General features: G+C 42.8%; 1 protein-coding gene across 8 annotated transcripts in view; it reads left to right on the plus strand.

The window, feature by feature from the left end:
• The window catches only part of LOC123513404 (homeobox protein extradenticle-like), a 371,960-nt gene that overhangs the window by 332,621 nt on the left and 21,610 nt on the right, over positions 1 to 17,729 (plus strand). For all 8 annotated transcript variants that reach the window (XM_045270554.1, XM_045270550.1, XM_045270555.1 and 5 more), the window contains exon 4: positions 15,591 to 15,781. In XM_045270554.1, coding sequence (XP_045126489.1) covers positions 15,591 to 15,781 — 191 coding nt within the window. The remainder of the gene's footprint in view (positions 1 to 15,590; positions 15,782 to 17,729) is intronic.

Genomic DNA, 17,729 nt, shown 5'->3' on the forward strand with positions numbered 1-17,729 from the left:
AAAACACATCCCACTCTTAGAATCAATAAAAACACATCCTATACAGCCTCGCTCTCCTAGAATCCTACAAAAAATATCCTATAGAGATTCATACTCACATAATCCTACAAAAAACATCCTACATCCTTCAAGCGTCCTTTACAGCCTCACACCCTTAGAATCCTACAAAAACATCCTTTACGGTCTCACACCCTTAGAATCCTGCAAAAACATCCTATACACCCTCACATCCTTAGAATCCTACAAAAACATCCTATACGGTCTCACACCCTTAGAATCCTGCAAACACATCCTATACACCCTCACATCCTTAGAATCCTACAAAAACACATCCTTCACGGCCTCACACCTTTAGAATCCTACAAAAACACATCCTATAAGCCTTCACACCCTTTGAATCCTACAAAAACACATATCCTACATCCTTCAAAGCGTCCTATACAGCCTCCATGCTTCTTACACCTCACAACATACCACTCTTCGCGTCCCCTCCCTCAAAACACCCCCTTACCTTCCCCTCACAGCGTCCCCCTCTCTCCCTCTCCCCCTATCCCTCTCCCTCTCTCTCCCCACCTCGGCAGCAGCAGCAGGAGGGCCGCCCGTATTCCAGCCACGTCCTCCGAGCGCAAGTATTTCACGAAGGCAATTTTGAGTCAGAAATGGCGAAGCGAACGTCCATCACGGTCTGCCTTTGTTACCTCTGGCGCAGGAGAGTTTCGGCGCTAGGATTTTTAAGGCGTGCTCTCTCTCTCTCTCTCTCTCTCTCTCTCTCTCTCTCTCTCTCTCTCTCTCTCTCTCTCTCTTGGGGGGTTTTGTGCGTGCGTTTGTGTGTTTCTCGGGGTTCCGCTGTGTGTGTGTTTGTGTGTTTGTGTTGATATGTTGTTGTTGTTGTTGTTGTTGTTGTTGTGTGTGTGTGTGTGTGTGTGTGTGTGTGTGTGTGTGTGTGTGTGTGTGTGTGTGTGTGTGTGTGTGTGTGTGGAGGCGCAGGGCGGTCGTTACAGCAGTGCCTCTCTCTCTCTCTCTCTCTCTCTCTCTCTCTCTCTCTCTCTCTCTCTCTCTCTCTCTCTCTCTCTCTCTCTCTCTCTCTCTCTCTCTCTCTCTCTCTCTCTCTCTCCCTCTCTCTCTCTCTCTCTCTCACTCTCTTGTCCCGCCTTTCCCTCCCGTCCTTCCCTCCCTTCCTTCTCTCCTTCCCTCCCTCCCTCCAAACGACCCTGCTTGAAACTGTACCGTGTTTTTTTTATATTTATTCCAAATGTAGCAGAGAGAGAGAGAGAGAGAGAGGTTCCTTCCTTCAGACAAACACACACGCCATTAAATAGTTGAAGTTATAGTTTTCGTGTTTTTAATTATTGTTTATTTTTACTTCTTTTCTTCTTCTTTTCTATTGTTTGGTGTTTTATTTCCTTTCATTATTCCTGTTTTCCCTTATTCCTGTTTTCCTTTCATTTCTTTTTATTTTTTTCTTTGTTTTTCGTTCGTGTGTGTGTGTGTGTGTGTGTGTGTGTGTGTGTGTGTGTGTTCCAGATTTTTCATTCAGATTCTGTTATTTATTCCTTCTTTCATTCTTTCTTCATTCTTTCTTTCTCCCTCCCTTCCTTTTTATTTTTCTCTCCCTTTTTTCTTTCTCTTTTTTTTCAGTTCTTATTTGTATTATCTTTTATCTTTGCGTTTTGTTTATTTTCCTTCACTTTATTTCTCATTACTTCCTTTTTTTTTCTTTCCTTATTTTTATTGTTTCCTTTTCTTAGTTTTGTCAAATTTTTGGTTATTTGTTTTTTTTCTGCATTTAATATTTTTCTTGGTATTTTCATTTTCAGTCTTTTTTTTTTTTTTTTACATTCATTTGAGTTTCATCCTTGTGATTTTCTTCTCTTTCCACTCACTCCATATAAATTCTCTATCTCTTTATGTATTCAGCAAACTTTCCATCATTACCTCCATCATTTACACTCATTTATTTCACTCGGTTCATTTATTTCCATCCCAAAACAATAATTCCTCACGTTTTACTTCCACGCAGTACAATTTTTTTCATCTATATTTTAAACACCCACTACATTTTTTCCCGCGTTTTTATTTTAAACCTTTTTTTTTTTTTTTACTTTTTTCACTTTCTCGTATTTCACCCTCCGGTTTTTCGTTCGCTTTCTCCATATATATATACATTCTTTTTTTTCCTTATCGGGAGCCGCGTCGGTGTATTTTATCGGGGCCGATGTATCTCCCGCCGGGTAATTGCGTCGGGGCGTCAGTGTCGGGGCTGGGAAAGACTCGATCTGATATTCAATAAAAGACAAACTATTTATTTCTCTCGGCCACATGTTCCCAAATATTGAATGTATAGTGTAAGAAGTCACCCTCTCTCTCTCTCTCTCTCTCTCTCTCTCTCTCTCTCTCTCTCTCTCTCTCTCTCTCTCTCTCTCTCTCTCTCTCTCTTCGTTTTTCCCCCTTTCCATGTCTCTATCGTTCTTTTTCTTTTCTTTTTTTTATCTTTGTATTCTTCCTGTGTGTGTGTGTGTGTGTGTGTGTGTGTGTGTGTGTGTGTGTGTGTGTGTGTGTGTGTGTGTGTTTTGTTTTATCGCTGATTCCCCTCACCCACCAATGTTCCATCTCTCTCTCTCTCTCTCTCTCTCTCTCTCTCTCTCTCTCTCTCTCTCTCTCTCTCTCTCTCTCTCTCTCTCTCTCTCTTCCCCTGTGCCTCTCACTCACCCTCTTTTCCATCCCTCCATTCCTACCTCTTCCCCTCACACCTCCTCCTCCTCCTCCTCCTCCTCCTCCTCCTCCTCCTCCTCCTCCTCCTCCTCCTCCCCTTGTGTCAGTCTCGTAGCGTAATATTGTCGAGTGGGTTTTGCTATCGAATTATTGTAAGCCAACTGAGTGTCCTCGCTACACACACACACACACACACACACACACACACACACACACACACACACACACGTTCTATATTGGATCAGAACTATGTGTGTAATTACAATTTTTGGTGCGTTATGGTGAGGTTATGGTGAGGGTGTGTGTGTGTGTGTGTGTGTGTGTGTGTGTGTGTGTGTGTGTTCTGTTCCGCTTCCCTTTTTTTCTACCTTTTTGTGTGGTGATGTGGGAGGGATGGGGAGGGGGTAAGGGTGTGGTGGTGGTGGTGGTGGTGGTGGTGGTGGTGGTGGTGATAGGATATGTTTGACCTGTGATGTTTATTTTTTTTTTTTTTTTTTTTTTTTTTTTTGGTGGTGGTGGTGGTTGGTATGATGTGTTGTTCCTGGCTCTCCCCTCTCTCTCTCTCTCTCTCTCTCTCTCTCTCTCTCTCTCTCTCTCTCTCTCTCTCTCTCTCTCTCTCTCTCTCTCTCTCTCTCTCTCTCTCTCTCTCTCTCTCTCTCTCTCTCTCTCTGTGTTGTGTTGTGTTGTGTTGTTTGATATTGTGATTTCTCATTTGTTCTTGTCCTCCTCCCTCCTCCTCCTCCTCCTCCTCCTCCTCCTCCTCCTCCTCCTCCTCCTCCTCCTCCTCCTCCTCCTCCTCCTCCTCCTCCTCCTCCTCCTCCTCCTCCTCCTCCTCCTCCTCCTCCTCCTGTAGATAACGATAAAAAAAATTCACACCATTACGAATTTATCCACAAAACATTAAACGCACCAGAGAGAGAGAGAGAGAGAGAGAGAGAGAGAGAGAGATTGACACACTGGAACACCAACATTTGCAAAGCCTCTCCCTCACTGAAGTTATGACGAACCTACCTGCCTACCTGCCTGCGTGTCCTACCTGTGCAGCCAACCCTCCTGCTGGGCCCTAAGTGATGGGGAGAGAGAGAGAGAGAGAGAGAGAGAGAGAGAGAGAGGTAACTGAGGTAATGGTTGTATTGAAGTCAGCTTTTGTAGAGTGACAGAGCTGTGGCAGGTTTGTGTGTGTGTTTGATTTCAAGGGTGTGGTAGATGTCCATGTGTGTGTGTGTGTGCGTGTGTGTGTGACGCCCCCAGAGTGACGCAGATGGCGCTGCCTCCACCATCTCCCCCAGCTGGGCCCAGAGTCTCACACAAGCCCCAGGACGCTCCAGAATAGAAATGGTTAGATTTTCCCGTCCCGCGTCGCGTCTCAGGCTTATATCTGTGTCCTCCTCCCCCATTTTTTCCTCTCTCCTCACTCCTCCTCATAATATTTACTTTTATCCACGCTTTCCTAATGCCGGACTCTTAAAGCACTCATGTTTTCTCTCCTGGGTGTGTGATTGAGTGTGTTTGTTTGGTTAAGGTGTGTTTTGGGTGATTTGAAGTGTGGTGTGTGTTTTATAAGTCTAACATATCTCCTTAATGAAAGCTGAGGTGGAGTGTGCGTGTGTGTGTGTGTGTGTGTGTATATGTGCGCGTGTGTGTGTGTGCGTGTGTTTTCAAATAGTAAGAGTAAGGATGGTTTTAAATGTTTGTGTTGAAGGGACGAAATAAAAAATAATTGTGGTTGTAGTAATAGTAGTAGTAGTGGTAGTGGTGGTGATAGTGGTGGAGGAGGAGGAGGAGAGAAAAAGTGTGTAGTGAGGAAAAGGAGGAAAGAACAAGGAGGGAGAGAGAAGAAAAAAAAAGAGGAACTGTGTAACAAGAAGGAAGAGGACCAGGAGGAGGAGGAGGAGGAGGAATATAACGACAGGCTGGAAAAAGAAAGAGGAGGAGGAGGATAGGAAGAAAAATTAATATATAGAGCGTAAAGCCTCCACAAAAGAGGAAAATTAAGAGGAGGAGGAGGAGGAAGAGGAAGAGGAAGAGGAGGTGGTTGCCTGCTGTGTTGCGCCAGTACTTAGAGAGAGAGAGAGAGAGAGAGAGAGAGAGAGAGAGAGTAGTCTTTTGTCTCCAGGAATTGTGGAGTTTTGTGGAAGGAAAGGGGAGAGAGGGAGGGGAAGCGAGAGAGAGAGAGAGAGAGAGAGAGAGAGAGAGAGAGAGAGAGAGAGAGAGAGAGAGAGAGAGAGAGACAAAGGGAGGGGAGGAGGGGAAGGAAGCTTGGGAAGGTTGAGGGGAATTAAAGGAATTATGAACCTTAATCTACCTTCACGTAAGACATAAATCACCTTGTCTAATCTTTTTTTATCATTATTTTCTGTTTTCTCTCATTTTCTCTTTTTTTTCCTTTTCATCTCATTTTCTTTATCTTTTCGTCTGATTTATATTTATTTTGTTAATTTTTTAGCATTATTATTATTATTATTATTATTATTATTATTATTATTATTATGAATAATTAGTAGTGTTTAAATCTTTCTTTTTTTTATTATTCTCATCTGACCTTCTTCTTCTTCTTCTTCTTCTTCTTCTTCTTCTTCTTCTTCTTTCACTTTTCTTTTCTCTCCACCGTCTTCCTTATATTATTATTTTCCCATCTCTTGTTCTTCTTCATCTTCTTTTGTCTTTCTTTCTTCTTTTTCTTTTTCTTCTTTCTCTTCTTTTCCTCCTCCTCCTCCTCCTCGAAGATCTTTCACTCTTCCCTCCTTTGGTTTTCTTTTCTTTGCTTTCCTCTTCTGTCCACCTTCATCCTTATCTTATTTTTCCCATCTCCTGTTCGTCTTTATCTTCTTTGTCTCGTACGTTTACTTAAGATTATTTTCGGGGGAAGGGAAATAAACTGGACCTGGAAACCTAAGCGTGCACCTGAGAGAGAGAGAGAGAGAGAGAGAGAGAGAGAGAGAGAGAGAGAGAGAGAGAGAGAAGTAAAAGGAAAGAGAAAAAAAAACACCGGTAATTTAAGACAGGTAGGTTAAGGCGGGTTAAGTGAAGGCAGCCTGTAATTAAAGCTCATTAAGATGCATTTTTCCGCCTTTCAAGTTTCATGCCAAGATTTAATGATCAAATTGCTCTGTTTGCGAACGAACCTCCGATCCGACGCTTCGATACGACTGAAAACAAACACACACCTTTGAAACTCGAGTGAAAACAATCGTAGAGCTTCGAAACAAGTGAAAAACAAACACGAAAGCTTCAATAACAGGTGGAAACTAACTAAGCTTCAAACAATTAGTAAAAAGTAAAAACAAACAAAAAGAAGCTTCGAAACTTGTAGAAATGAACATAGAAGCTTCAAAATGAGTGAAAGCTAACATGGAGCTGCAAACAAATGACTAAAAATATTGGTAGAGTTTCGAAAGTTGGGTAAAACGAACAAAAGCTTCGAATCTTACATAATACTAACAAGAAAAGCTTAAAAACGAATGAAAATAAATAAAAAAAGCTTCAAAACAAGTGAACACAAACACTGAAGCTTCAAAATGAGTGAAAACTAACATGGAGCTTTAAAAAAAACTACTATAAACAAACCAAAAATCTTCTAAAGTCACGTAAAAACAATAAAAGCTTCAAAACGAATAAAAAAAATAGATACAAAATAGCTTCAAAATCATATAATACACACAAAACATCAAAAAAATCATTAAAAACAAAGACAAACCTTCGAAATTTATAAAAACAAACATAACCTTCAAAAACAAATAAAACAACAACAACAAAACTCCCGAAGCTTCGAAACTTTAGAGAAAGCAAAACGAAAAAGATACCTCGAGTTATGCCTCTTTGGGTCTCTCGAAGGAAGGAAGGAAGGAGGAGGAGGAGGAGGAGGAGGAGGAGGAGGAAGATTCGGTGTGAGTGAGGAAGATATCATGGCGGAGTTATGTGAAACGTTCGCTGCTTTATATGAAGCTTCGGATTTGCTCACTGGTTTATTCGAAGCTCCAAGTTGTGAATCAGGTGCTGGAGGAGATGTGGGGATGAGGGGATTGTCTGGAGAGAGAGAGAGAGAGAGAGAGAGAGAGAGAGAGAGCATTAAGAAGCAGAACAAAATCAATATTCAACGTGATATTGAAATGAAACACCTCTCTCTCTCTCTCTCTCTCTCTCTCTCTCTCTCTCTCTCTCTCTCTCTCTCTCTCTCTCTCTCTCTCTCTCTCTCTCTCTCTCTCTCTCTCTCTCTCACTCAGTGACAAAGCAGAGGTTGTGTGTTGAGGAGTATTGGAACAGAGAGGCGTGACGATGCATAGAGAGAGAGAGAGAGAGAGAGAGAGAGTATGTGTATTAGTATATCACACCCTCCCTCTTAAGGATACAGAGAGGGGGGAGGTGGAGAGAAAGGGGGTAAGGAGAGAGTTATGGAAAGAAGGGTAGGGAGGGAAATGCGACTGAGGGGAGATGGAGGAGGAAGAGGAGGAGGAGGAGAGGGTGTTTGGTGAGTGGCAAATGGTGATAAGGAAGCAAGTTACCAAATAATGGACGAGGAGGAGGAGGAGGAGGAGGAGGAGATGGAGGAAGAGAGGAGGAGGGAAGAGTAAGAGGAGGAGGAGGAAGAATTGTTTTAGAGCACGGGAAGGTATAGAAACGTAAAGAGGAGGAGGAGGAGGAGGAGGAGGAGGAAAAGTAAGAACAGAAAATACAGAATAAGTAGAAGATAAAGAGAATAATAATAAAGATGAAAAGAACATAGAAAATTGATAAAGGGAAACAATGATGGAAAAATGAAATATAGATGGAAAAAAATTGAAAACAGGTGAAAAATTACAGGTGATAATTAACCTTACCTGTATAAACACTGCACAGGTGACACTCATTAGCTCACACAGGTGCACACATCACACGCCTGAGGAGATGACACGGTGGATGGGACGAGTGAGGGTATGTGGATAGGTTATGAAGCTAAATGGATGAGAGATGAGTGAGGAAGTGGATTGTGGGTACCTGTGGATGATTTGTGAAGTGTCTAGTGGATGAGTGAAGGTGGCGAGGTGGACTGCGAGATGTGGATGCTGGATGAAGTACCTGTAGAGTGGATAAAGAATGGATAAGGCATTATGGAGAGACCAAGTGGATGAAAGCGTAAATTGAGGTGGATAACTAATGAAATATTGGATAACGTGACAGAATGTGGATGGAAGTGTTATGAAGAATGGGTGAAATAGGTGGATTTTAAGGCTCAGCACAGTGGAATAGGTATAGGAAGATGGATATGATGTGGATAAAAAAAACTTCGACTATGAGTGGATAAATAAAAAAAAAATAGGAGATGGAAAACTAAATGTGGATAGGAAGTGGATGAGAGAGAGGTGGAAGAAGCAAGAATAAAGAAAAAGAAGAAGGAAAGAGAAGGTGGAGGGTGAGAAGCTGTGAGTCTGAGAGAGAGAGAGAGAGAGAGGGGGGGACGCCTGGCTGAAGTAATAGGGTGGTGGGTGAGATATGCCCTGAAAAGCTGGCAGACTTGCGCTCGCCTGCACCATCCTTCCTTCCTCCTCCTCCTCCTCCTCCTCCTCCTCCTCCTCCTCCTCCTCCTCCTCCTCCTTCTTCTAGCCACCCACACTAAGATCCCGTTATTTAGCCATTTTCTATGTTTGTTTTAGTTCCCCTCGTTCCGTTCCAGGTAAAGAAAATGGGAAATATAATGACGCTACTGTTCCGTAACTTAAAGTATTTCCCTTTTTCTCTTTCCCGAATGGTCCCTGGTCGAAGAAAACGAGGGTATTGATTCTATTTCTTTCGTTTTCTTCTTGTTCATTCCGTCTTCGTGTCTCTCTCTCTCTCTCTCTCTCTCTCTCTCTCTCTCTCTCTCTCTCTCTCTCTCTCTCTCTCTCTCTCTCTCTCTCTCTGACTCTTTATTTTCGTGTTATTTCTTATTTTCCTTATTTTCTTTGTCTTTCGTTCTTCTTTTCCTATTTTTTCCACACTTTTCTCGTCCTTCCTGTCTTTTATTTATTTCCTCCCTTCCATTTTACCTCCTAGTCTAATAACTCTTTCTTTTCTATCCTTCGTTTCTCTCCATTTCTTTACGGGAAGGGAGAGAGAGAGAGACTAATTGAGAGAGAGAGAGAGAGAGAGAGAGAGAGAGAGAGAGCACCATTGAAACCATCTACTTTTTGATTCTTAAGTCTTGATTGTCGTCTGCCTCTGATTGGGTGAGAGAGAGAGAGAGAGAGACGGTCAGACCAACAGAAAAAAAAAAGAAAAACGCTTGGCAAGATGGAAAGGAGTGAAGGAGAAAGAGAGAGGGACACACACCTTACCTTGAGGAACGCCACCACACAACACACTCTCAATATAACTAAATGCTGCCTTGATGAGCTTCCCCCGCCCTCACCCTGCCCCTTCACCCTCCCCCCGACCCCCAGTGCACCCTTAGAGCCCCTGGGAGTAAGGGTGAGAGTGCGGGAGAGCGAGGGAGAGCGGGTTGTATCAAAGACTTGTAAGGCTTTTGAAAATTACTCTCCATTGATTGTAAAAGGCGACTGACCTTTCTGGCGTCCACATCCCCAGCAGGAGGTGTGATGGAGGGGTGGAGGGAAGGTGGAGGGACTGATGGAGGAGCTGGAGGGAAAGATTCGAGTGATGTTTAATCTCTCCTTGGTATTCAGTGCTTCATTTTTTTTTTCTCTCTCTCTTGGTTAGTTTGTTCGTTCTCTCTCTCTCTCTCTCTCTCTCTCTCTCTCTCTCTCTCTCTCTCTCTCTCTCTCTCTCTCTCTCTCTCTCTCTCTCTCTCTCTCTCTCTCCTCACTCCTCCTCCTCCTCCTCCTCCTCCTCCTCCTCCTCCTCCTCCTCCTCCTCCTCCTCCTCCTCCTCCTCCTCCTCCTGGTCAGCGAGGAAGTGATGACAAGATGTGATGATAACAACAACTTTCATTCCTGACATTTTGCTCCTCCTCCTCCTCCTCCTCCTCCTCCTCCTGGGAAATGGGCGCCCTTTTCTCGCCTCCTTATGATGAAGGAAATGGCCGCCCCTCCTCCTCCTCCTCCTCCTCCTCCTCCTCCTCCTCCTCCTTACCCTAATCCCTACACGCGTTGCAAGAGAAACCTTTTATCACACGTATTTTGGCTTGTTCTTCCTCCTCTTTCTCTTTTTCCTTCTCTTTTTTCTTCTTCCTCTTCTTTCTAGTTCTCTTCCTTTTTATCTTCAGCTTTTCCACATCCTTTCTTCTTTTCTTTTTTTTCTTTTCTTCATCATCATCTTCTTCTTCTTCTTCTTCTTCTTCTTCTTCTTCTTTTTCTTCTTCTACTTCCTATTACTCATTTTCTCCTCTCCACCTCCTCTTCTTTCTCTTCATATTTTTCTTATTCTTCTCTTTCCTCCTTCTCCTTTTCTTCTTCCTCTCCCTCTTCCTCTTCCTCATTCTCTTCTAGGTTTGTCCTCTTCCACTGATCTTCCTCGAATTAGTCTCTCTCTCTCTCTCTCTCTCTCTCTCTCTCTCTCTCTCTCTCTCTCTCTCTCTCTCTCTCTCTCTCTCTCTCTCTCTCTCTCTCTCTCTCTCGTCTCCTGTATCCCTCCTTTCTCTTCTATTCTCTTTCCTTTACCTCTTACCTCACAATAGCGACTGGAGGAAGAGGAGGAGAGGAGGAAGAAGAAGAGGAAGAGGAAGGAGAGAAGAAAGAGGAAGAGGAAGAGGAAGCAACATCTCAGATAATTAAAATATGTGTGAATTGAGAGAAAACCGCCTCGCTTTGGGATTAATACAACATGCAACTCAATTTCAAAGATCCATTAATCCGGCAAGCTTCCAGAGGCGTAATGAGGAAACCCATCTGGAGGGATTACCGGGAGGGATTTCTTTCCTGGGAGAGAGAGAGAGAGAGAGAGAGAGAGGGGGGGGTGGTGTTATGAGGGGGAAATGTTAAGATGCGTATAGTTTGGTTGTGTTAGGAAGGTTTGTGTCGTGTGTGTGTGTGTGTGTGTGTCTCTCTCTCTCTCTCTCTCTCTCTCTCTCTCTCTCTCTCTCTCTCTCTCTCTCTCTCTCTCTCTCTCTCTCTCTCTCTTGATCCCCGCCTCCGCTTGTTATGGTGTTGTTCTCTCTCTCTCTCTCTCTCTCTCTCTCTCTCTCTCTCTCTCTCTCTCTCTCTCTCTCTCTCTCTCTAGTAAGTAATAAACGAATAAAGAAAAAAATGGGAAAATGAAGACAAACCGGAGATATGAAGGAAAAGTGGAGAATACAAGTGGAGGAGGTGGAGGAAGAAGAAGAGGAGGAGGAGGAGGAGGAGGCTGGTGATGGAACTGAGAGGACGTGGTGATCCTGGGTTTAGTGTAATGGCGGCGTGGTGAGTGTTCTGTGTATGTGTGTGTGTGTGTGTGTGTGTGTGTGTGTGTGTGTGTGTGTGTGTGTGTGTGTTCCTTCGCAGTGCTATTCTGAAATGGAACTGTTTGTGCTTCCTCCTCCTCCTCCTCCTCCTCCTCCTCCTCCTCCTCCTCCTCCTCCAAATTATAATATTGATAATAATGATAATAACAATAATAAAAAATAATAATTGATATATGTGCATAGAAAAATTGAGAGAGAGAGAGAGAGGTATTAAGCCTATTCTTTCTCTTTGGTACATTATATCTCTCTCTCTCTCTCTCTCTCTCTCTCTCTCTCTCTCTCTCTCTCTCTCTCTCTCTCTCTCTCTCTCTCTCTTCTCTCTCTCTTCAAGTTGGTGGAACAAATGGAACACTCCCACGCCTCTCTCTCTCTCTCTCTCTCTCTCTCTCTCTCTCTCTCTCTCTCTCTCTCTCTCTCTCTCTCTCTCTCTCTCTCTCTCTCTCTCTCTCTCTCTCTCTCTCTCTCTCTGTACACATAAAGGGATACGTGTAAGAGAGAGGGAGAGGAGAGAAAGGGGATAAAGGAGGAAAGGAGGAGGGAGAGTGGGAGAGTGGGAGGGGAGGGAGAGTGGGAGGGAGGGAGAGATCTTTTCCTTTGTCGCATTTCTTTGTGAGAGGTAACTGTGTGTGTGTGTGTGTGTGTGTGTGTGTGTGTGTGTGTGTTATTGTTGTTGTTATTTGCTTCAAGATGGTTATATATAAGAACCAGAGAGAGAGAGAGAAAAAAAAAATACATACACACACACACACACATACATACATACATACATACACACTGGCGCCTGTATAAACATTAGCACGTGGCCTTCTAGCTTAGTATCAGTCAGTCACTCAGTCAGGTGGGATATTCAAGCTATTTTTGCCCTAAGTGACTGTTAACTTAAGTGTCAATTTCCCACGGCCCGCTGGAGTGCATCGGCTCGCTCACACGTACATACAGACACACACTCAGTTTATTTATTTATTTATTTTTTCTAATTGCGTGTGATTGTTATGCACGTCTTTTATTTTTTCAGTTTTTATTTATTTTTTGTTTTTGTTTTTTCGTTTGTCTTTCTTTTATTTATTTGAGAGAGAGAGAGAGAGAGAGAGAGAGAGAGAGATTGAATTCAAAACGGCAGTGAAAACAGAAAAATAGAGACATAAAGATGAAGAGATAAAAACAAACACACGAGAGAGAGAGAGAGAGAGAGAGAGAGAGAGAGAGAGAGAGAGAGAGAGAGAGAGCTAACAGGGAGTGTCATAAATGCATTACAATATTGGTTGGCTGCGGGATGACGTGGCTTGATGGATGAGAGAGAGAGAGAGAGAGAGAGAGAGAGAGAGAGAGAGAGAGAGAGAGAGAGACCTTGTGTGGTGGCAGGTGGCGGTGTTGTAGGCAAGAGAGTGCTAGAAGATAGTGCCTTATACTGAACGAGAGAGAGAGAGAGAGAGAGAGAGAGAGAGAGAGAGAGAGAGAGTTCAGGGTGCTAAAGAGTGGTGAGTGCTGGAAGACTGATAAAAAGTGCTATCCTTGAAGCAAATCCTGAAAAGTATTGAGTGCTTAATAAAAAAAAGACACTTGACTTAAACTTGCAGGTGTAGAGAGTCATCCAACACACAATGACGAGTACTTCAAGGTGTAAACAGGTGTAAAAACCCTTCACTAATACCCTAACACCACTTCATCTCTTCAGTACCAGGACGCGTTTCATATCCATTCTGGTTAATATTTTGGCGATTCTGTACAGCTTCAGAAACAAATGTTGGGATTAGAATAGTGAAGACTGTGGCTATTAATATTTTGACCTCCAGACCTTTCCTAATGCAAATAAAATCGTCTAACCATACCCAAAAAAATCAAGGTAAACGTGTCTCAGTACTGAAGGGGTTAAAAGCACCTCTTGATAGCGTGTAGGTCTGAGGTGAAACTGGGAGGCGGGAGGGAATGTAGTAGCAGCACGACCCATATCGATTAGTGTTAGAGGCCAGGGTGTGCAGGGCTGGTGTGGGGGTGTAAATAAGGGTGTAGGGAAGAGCTTTTACCCACGAGGTGTAGCTGCCGAGGGTGTAATAGAACAGGAAAGGGCTTAGTTAGAGCGTAAAAGTATAGTGTGTTGTAAGCAAGAGATTCAGCCTATGTGGAAATGAGTTTAGAAGAAGCCAAGTATGTGTGAGTGTGAGTGAGTGAGTGCAGGAAGGAACTCAAAAAATCAATGTTTCTTTCGCGAAATTGAGTTGCGTCTATGTGAAAAAAAGCTATCCAGATCTCAGTGAAGGTTTTGCTGGCCACTCTAAAGGAAAAGCATGCAAGGAAACCAATTGGAAAAGCAGAAATAGAGTTGAATTGACGCTCATCCCAACCACTACTCTGTTTTGAAACCGCGCCGAGTGTTGTTGTCGTGTGAATTAAGGAAGGTAGACAGAGGGAACACGAATAAAAACAGGCGGTGGAGAGAACTGGATAAAAGGAGAGACAAAGAAGACATCGCTAAAACAGGTGGAAGAGAAAGTTGAATAAAAAGGACAGAGAAGGCGTAAATGAAAAAACAACAACAGTAAACAGAGGGAAAAGGAATGAAAACAGGCGATAGAGAGAAGTCAATGAAAGAAAAGACAGGAAACATCGCTAGAACAGGTGAAAGGGAAAAATTGATAAAAGGAAGGACAAAAAGCGTAGATGAAAAAGGTAGAAGTGTGAATTAAGGAAGGAAGGCAGAGGGAAAGCGAATAAAAAACAGGGAGTAGAGAGAAGTGAATGAAAGGAAGGACATAAACAACATAGATAAAACAGGGAGAAGAGTGAAGGAAGGAAGAAGATAGGAAGAACTAAGAAAGGTGATAGAGAGGATGAAGGAAAAGATGGAAATGTTAAAAAAGGAAGGAGAAAGAGAAACACTAAAAACAGGTGGAAGAGAGGATGGAATAAAAGAAAGGACATGGAAAAGATGGATGAAAAAAGGAGAAGAGGAACAGGTGGAGTTGTGAATAAAGAACAAAAAAGGAAAAATGGGTATAGACAGAAATAAAGAGAGGACACAGGAGGAAAGGTGGATAGAACAGGTGGAGGAGGTGGAGGTGGAGGTGGAGGTGTGGCCAGCAGGTGAAGTATGGGAGTGTGTTCTAAGGTACATCATCACCAGTATTGATTATTGGAAGTGTTCACCATCCCGAGGCCGCTCCACCACCACCACCACCACCACCACCACTATCTCCACCACCATCATTGCCACCACCACGGGCTTCCTTTTCCTCCCATTTTCCTCCTTTTTCCCCTTCCAGCACTTCACTCGTAACCAATCTCTCTCTCTCTCTCTCTCTCTCTCTCTCTCTCTCTCTCTCTCTCTCTCTCTCTCTCTCTCTCTCTCTCTCTCTCTCTCTCTCTCTCTCTCTCTCTCTCTCTCTCTCTCTGTCGTAACGAGGCTTATGGGAAATGTTATACGAGGAAATAGAATATACTGGGTGCGTGAGAGAGAGAGAGAGAGAGAGAGAGAGAGAGAGACTAACAGTGCAGTGTAATTTCTCATGATAAGACTAAAACCAAGATGGTGAAATGGACCTATAACCTCTCTCTCTCTCTCTCTCTCTCTCTCTCTCTCTCTCTCTCTCTCTCTCTCTCTCTCTCTCTCTCTCTCTCTCTCTCTCTCTCTCTCTCTTTAATGTAGTGTTACGATTATCAACAGGTAAATTTATGTAAGTCGCCCATTTGTTGCGGTCTCTCTCTCTCTCTCTCTCTCTCTCTCTCTCTCTCTCTCTCTCTCTCTCTCTCTCTCTCTCTCTCTCTCTCTCTCTCTCTCTCTCTCTCTCTCTCTCTCTCTCTCTCTCTCTCTCTCTCTCTCTCTCTCTCTCTCTCACACACACACACACACACACACACACACACACACACACACACACACACACACACACACACTGACTATTGACTGTACTTTCTCTTTATTTACTCACGTACTCATCATCTCCCAGTTCATTGTATTATGTATTTGTTCTTTGACTTACTTAAATATTGACTTTCTCTCTCTCTCTCTCTCTCTCTCTCTCTCTCTCTCTCTCTCTCTCTCTCTCTCTCTCTCTCTCTCTCTCATATTCATTCATTCACTAACTCACCCACCCACCCACCCACCCACCCACAATTTTGTTATCTGGATTAACCTAATTCTTAATAAATGCCATCTCCCCTCCTCCTCCCTCCCTCCCTCCCTCCCTCCCTCCCATTCACATATAAACAACCCAACGACACAAGCTCCCTAAAATTGCAATAACCTCACTCATTCACTCACTCACTCACTCACTCACTCACTCACTCACTCACATTTTATAACCTAACCCAACCTAACCTTCATAAATAACTTCCTTCCTTCCCTCCATCCCATCCTCTCTCCCTCACTCACTCACTCACTCACTCACTCACTCACTCACTCACTCACTCAACACTTTATAACCTAACCTTACCTTACCTTAATAATGCCTTTCCTCCCTCTCTTACCTTCCTTCTCTTTTTCCCTCACTCACTCCCTCACTCACCCAGCGCTCTCTCTCCCCCATGGCAGGCTTGTAATGAGTTCACCACCCACGTCATGAACCTGCTGAGGGAACAGTCGCGCACCAGGCCCATCACACCCAAGGAGATCGAGCGCATGGTACAGATCATTCACAAGAAGTTCTCCTCGATACAAATGCAGCTGAAGCAGTCCACCTGTGAAGCGGTCATGATTCTTCGTTCTCGCTTCCTCGACGCCCGGTAAGTGGTGCATGGAGGGGTCTCTACAGGGGTCTGTTTGGAATATATATATTTTTTATTTATCTATATATTTACTTGTGTTTGTTTATTTATCTCATTTGTGTGTGTGTGTGTGTGTTTTTTTTTTTTTTTTTTTTTTTTAGGGGTCTGTTTGGAATTTTTTTTTTTTTGTGTGTGTGTGTGTCTGGTTTATTTATGACTTTTTTCTTTGTTTTTTATTGTTTTATGTCTGTTTTTTCTTTTTTCTTTTTTTTTTTTTTTTTGTCTATTTTTTGTCTTTTGTAAGTTTCAGTTCATTGTTTTTTTTTATTTTCATGTTTTTTTCTGTTTGTTTATCTTGCTTTCTTTATTGTTTTCTCCTTTTTTTTTTATTTATTCCTAATTTTTCTCGTCCTTTTTGTTAATTTTTGTTGTTTTTTCAATATCTTTTGCTCTCTCTCTCTCTCTCTCTCTCTCTCTCTCTCTCTCTCTCTCTCTCTCTCTCTCTCTCTCTCTCTCTCTCTCTCTTTCTCTTTCGATACCTTTTACCTTCCTTTCGATACCTTTTACCTCCACATCTTCGTGTCTTTTTCCTCCTCCTCCTCCTCCTCCTCCTCCTCCTCCTCTTACTCCGTTTGTTCCTTATAAATATTTCCGGTTTATGCTTCTGTCTTTTTTTATTCTTCCTCCTCTTCTTCAAGTTTTCATATTTTACATCCTTCCTTTCTTCCTTCCTTCCTTCCTTCCTTCCTTCCTTCCTTCCTTTCTTTTCTTTCTATTATTTTTATTATTTTCTTTTTTATGTATGTATGTATAGGTATCCATTAAGGAGTAAGTGTTGTGGTGGTGTATTATGCATTTTCTACATTATACAGGGTTCATATACATACATACATACATATAGACATACATGTTTGTTTGTTTTTCTTCCAGTATGAATAAGATGCGTGTATTCTCTCTCTCTCTCTCTCTCTCTCTCTCTCTCTCTCTCTCTCTCTCTCTCTCTCTCTCTCTCGTATTGATTTATTGATTTATTTATTATTTTATGTGTTTGTTTGTTTGTTTGTTTGTTTGCAAGCACTCTCGTTAATTCGCTCAGATTATTTTTTTCTTTCATTCACGTCAATATTATTATTATTTTTTTTTTTTTTTTTTTATTCTGCCAATTTTTCTTTTTCATTTTTTCTATTTCACTTATTTTTATTTCTATTTTCACGGACTGTTTTCGGCGGCAGCAATTTATTATTATCTTTACGTCTCTCTCTCTCTCTCTCTCTCTCTCTCTCTCTCTCTCTCTCTCTCTCTCTCTCTCTCTCTCTCTCTCTCTCTCTCTCTCTCTCTCTCTCTCTCTCTCTCTCTCTCTCTCTCTCTTTTACGTCTATTTTACCTCGCCTTTATTTCATCCCTATATCCACACACCTGTCTGTCTTCCCCTTCCCCTTCCACCCCTCCCCCCTGTCACACCTGTTGGCACCTCCATCCCCCCCCTTTCTCTTCCTTTCTCTACCTTCCCTTACCTTCCCCTTCCTTCCACCATTCCGTTTCCACATACCACATCTCTCCTCCTCCTCCTCCTCCTCCTCCTCCACACACCTGTTCTCCTCCATCATCTTTGCTTCTTGCTCCTCCACACCTGTCCACTTTTAACACACACACACACACACACACACACACACACACACACACACACACACACACACACACACACACACACCTTTTTTGGTTTATATTTTTTTTCATTCCATCTCTCTCTCTCTCTCTCTCTCTCTCTCTCTCTCTCTCTCTCTCTCTCTCTCTCTCTCTCTCTCTCTCTCTCTCTCTCTCTCTCTCTCTCTCTCTCTCTCTCTCTTTCTTGTATGAATGCAAAAATATTAAGAGAAGATGGATAAGGGAAGAGAGAGAGAGAGAGAGAGAGAGAGAGAGAGAGAAAGGTGCAATAAACAAACCAGTGTGGACATAGAGAAGAAGA

The sequence above is a fragment of the Portunus trituberculatus genome, chromosome 36 (assembly GCF_017591435.1).
Source record: "Portunus trituberculatus isolate SZX2019 chromosome 36, ASM1759143v1, whole genome shotgun sequence".
NCBI lineage: Eukaryota > Metazoa > Arthropoda > Malacostraca > Decapoda > Portunidae > Portunus > Portunus trituberculatus.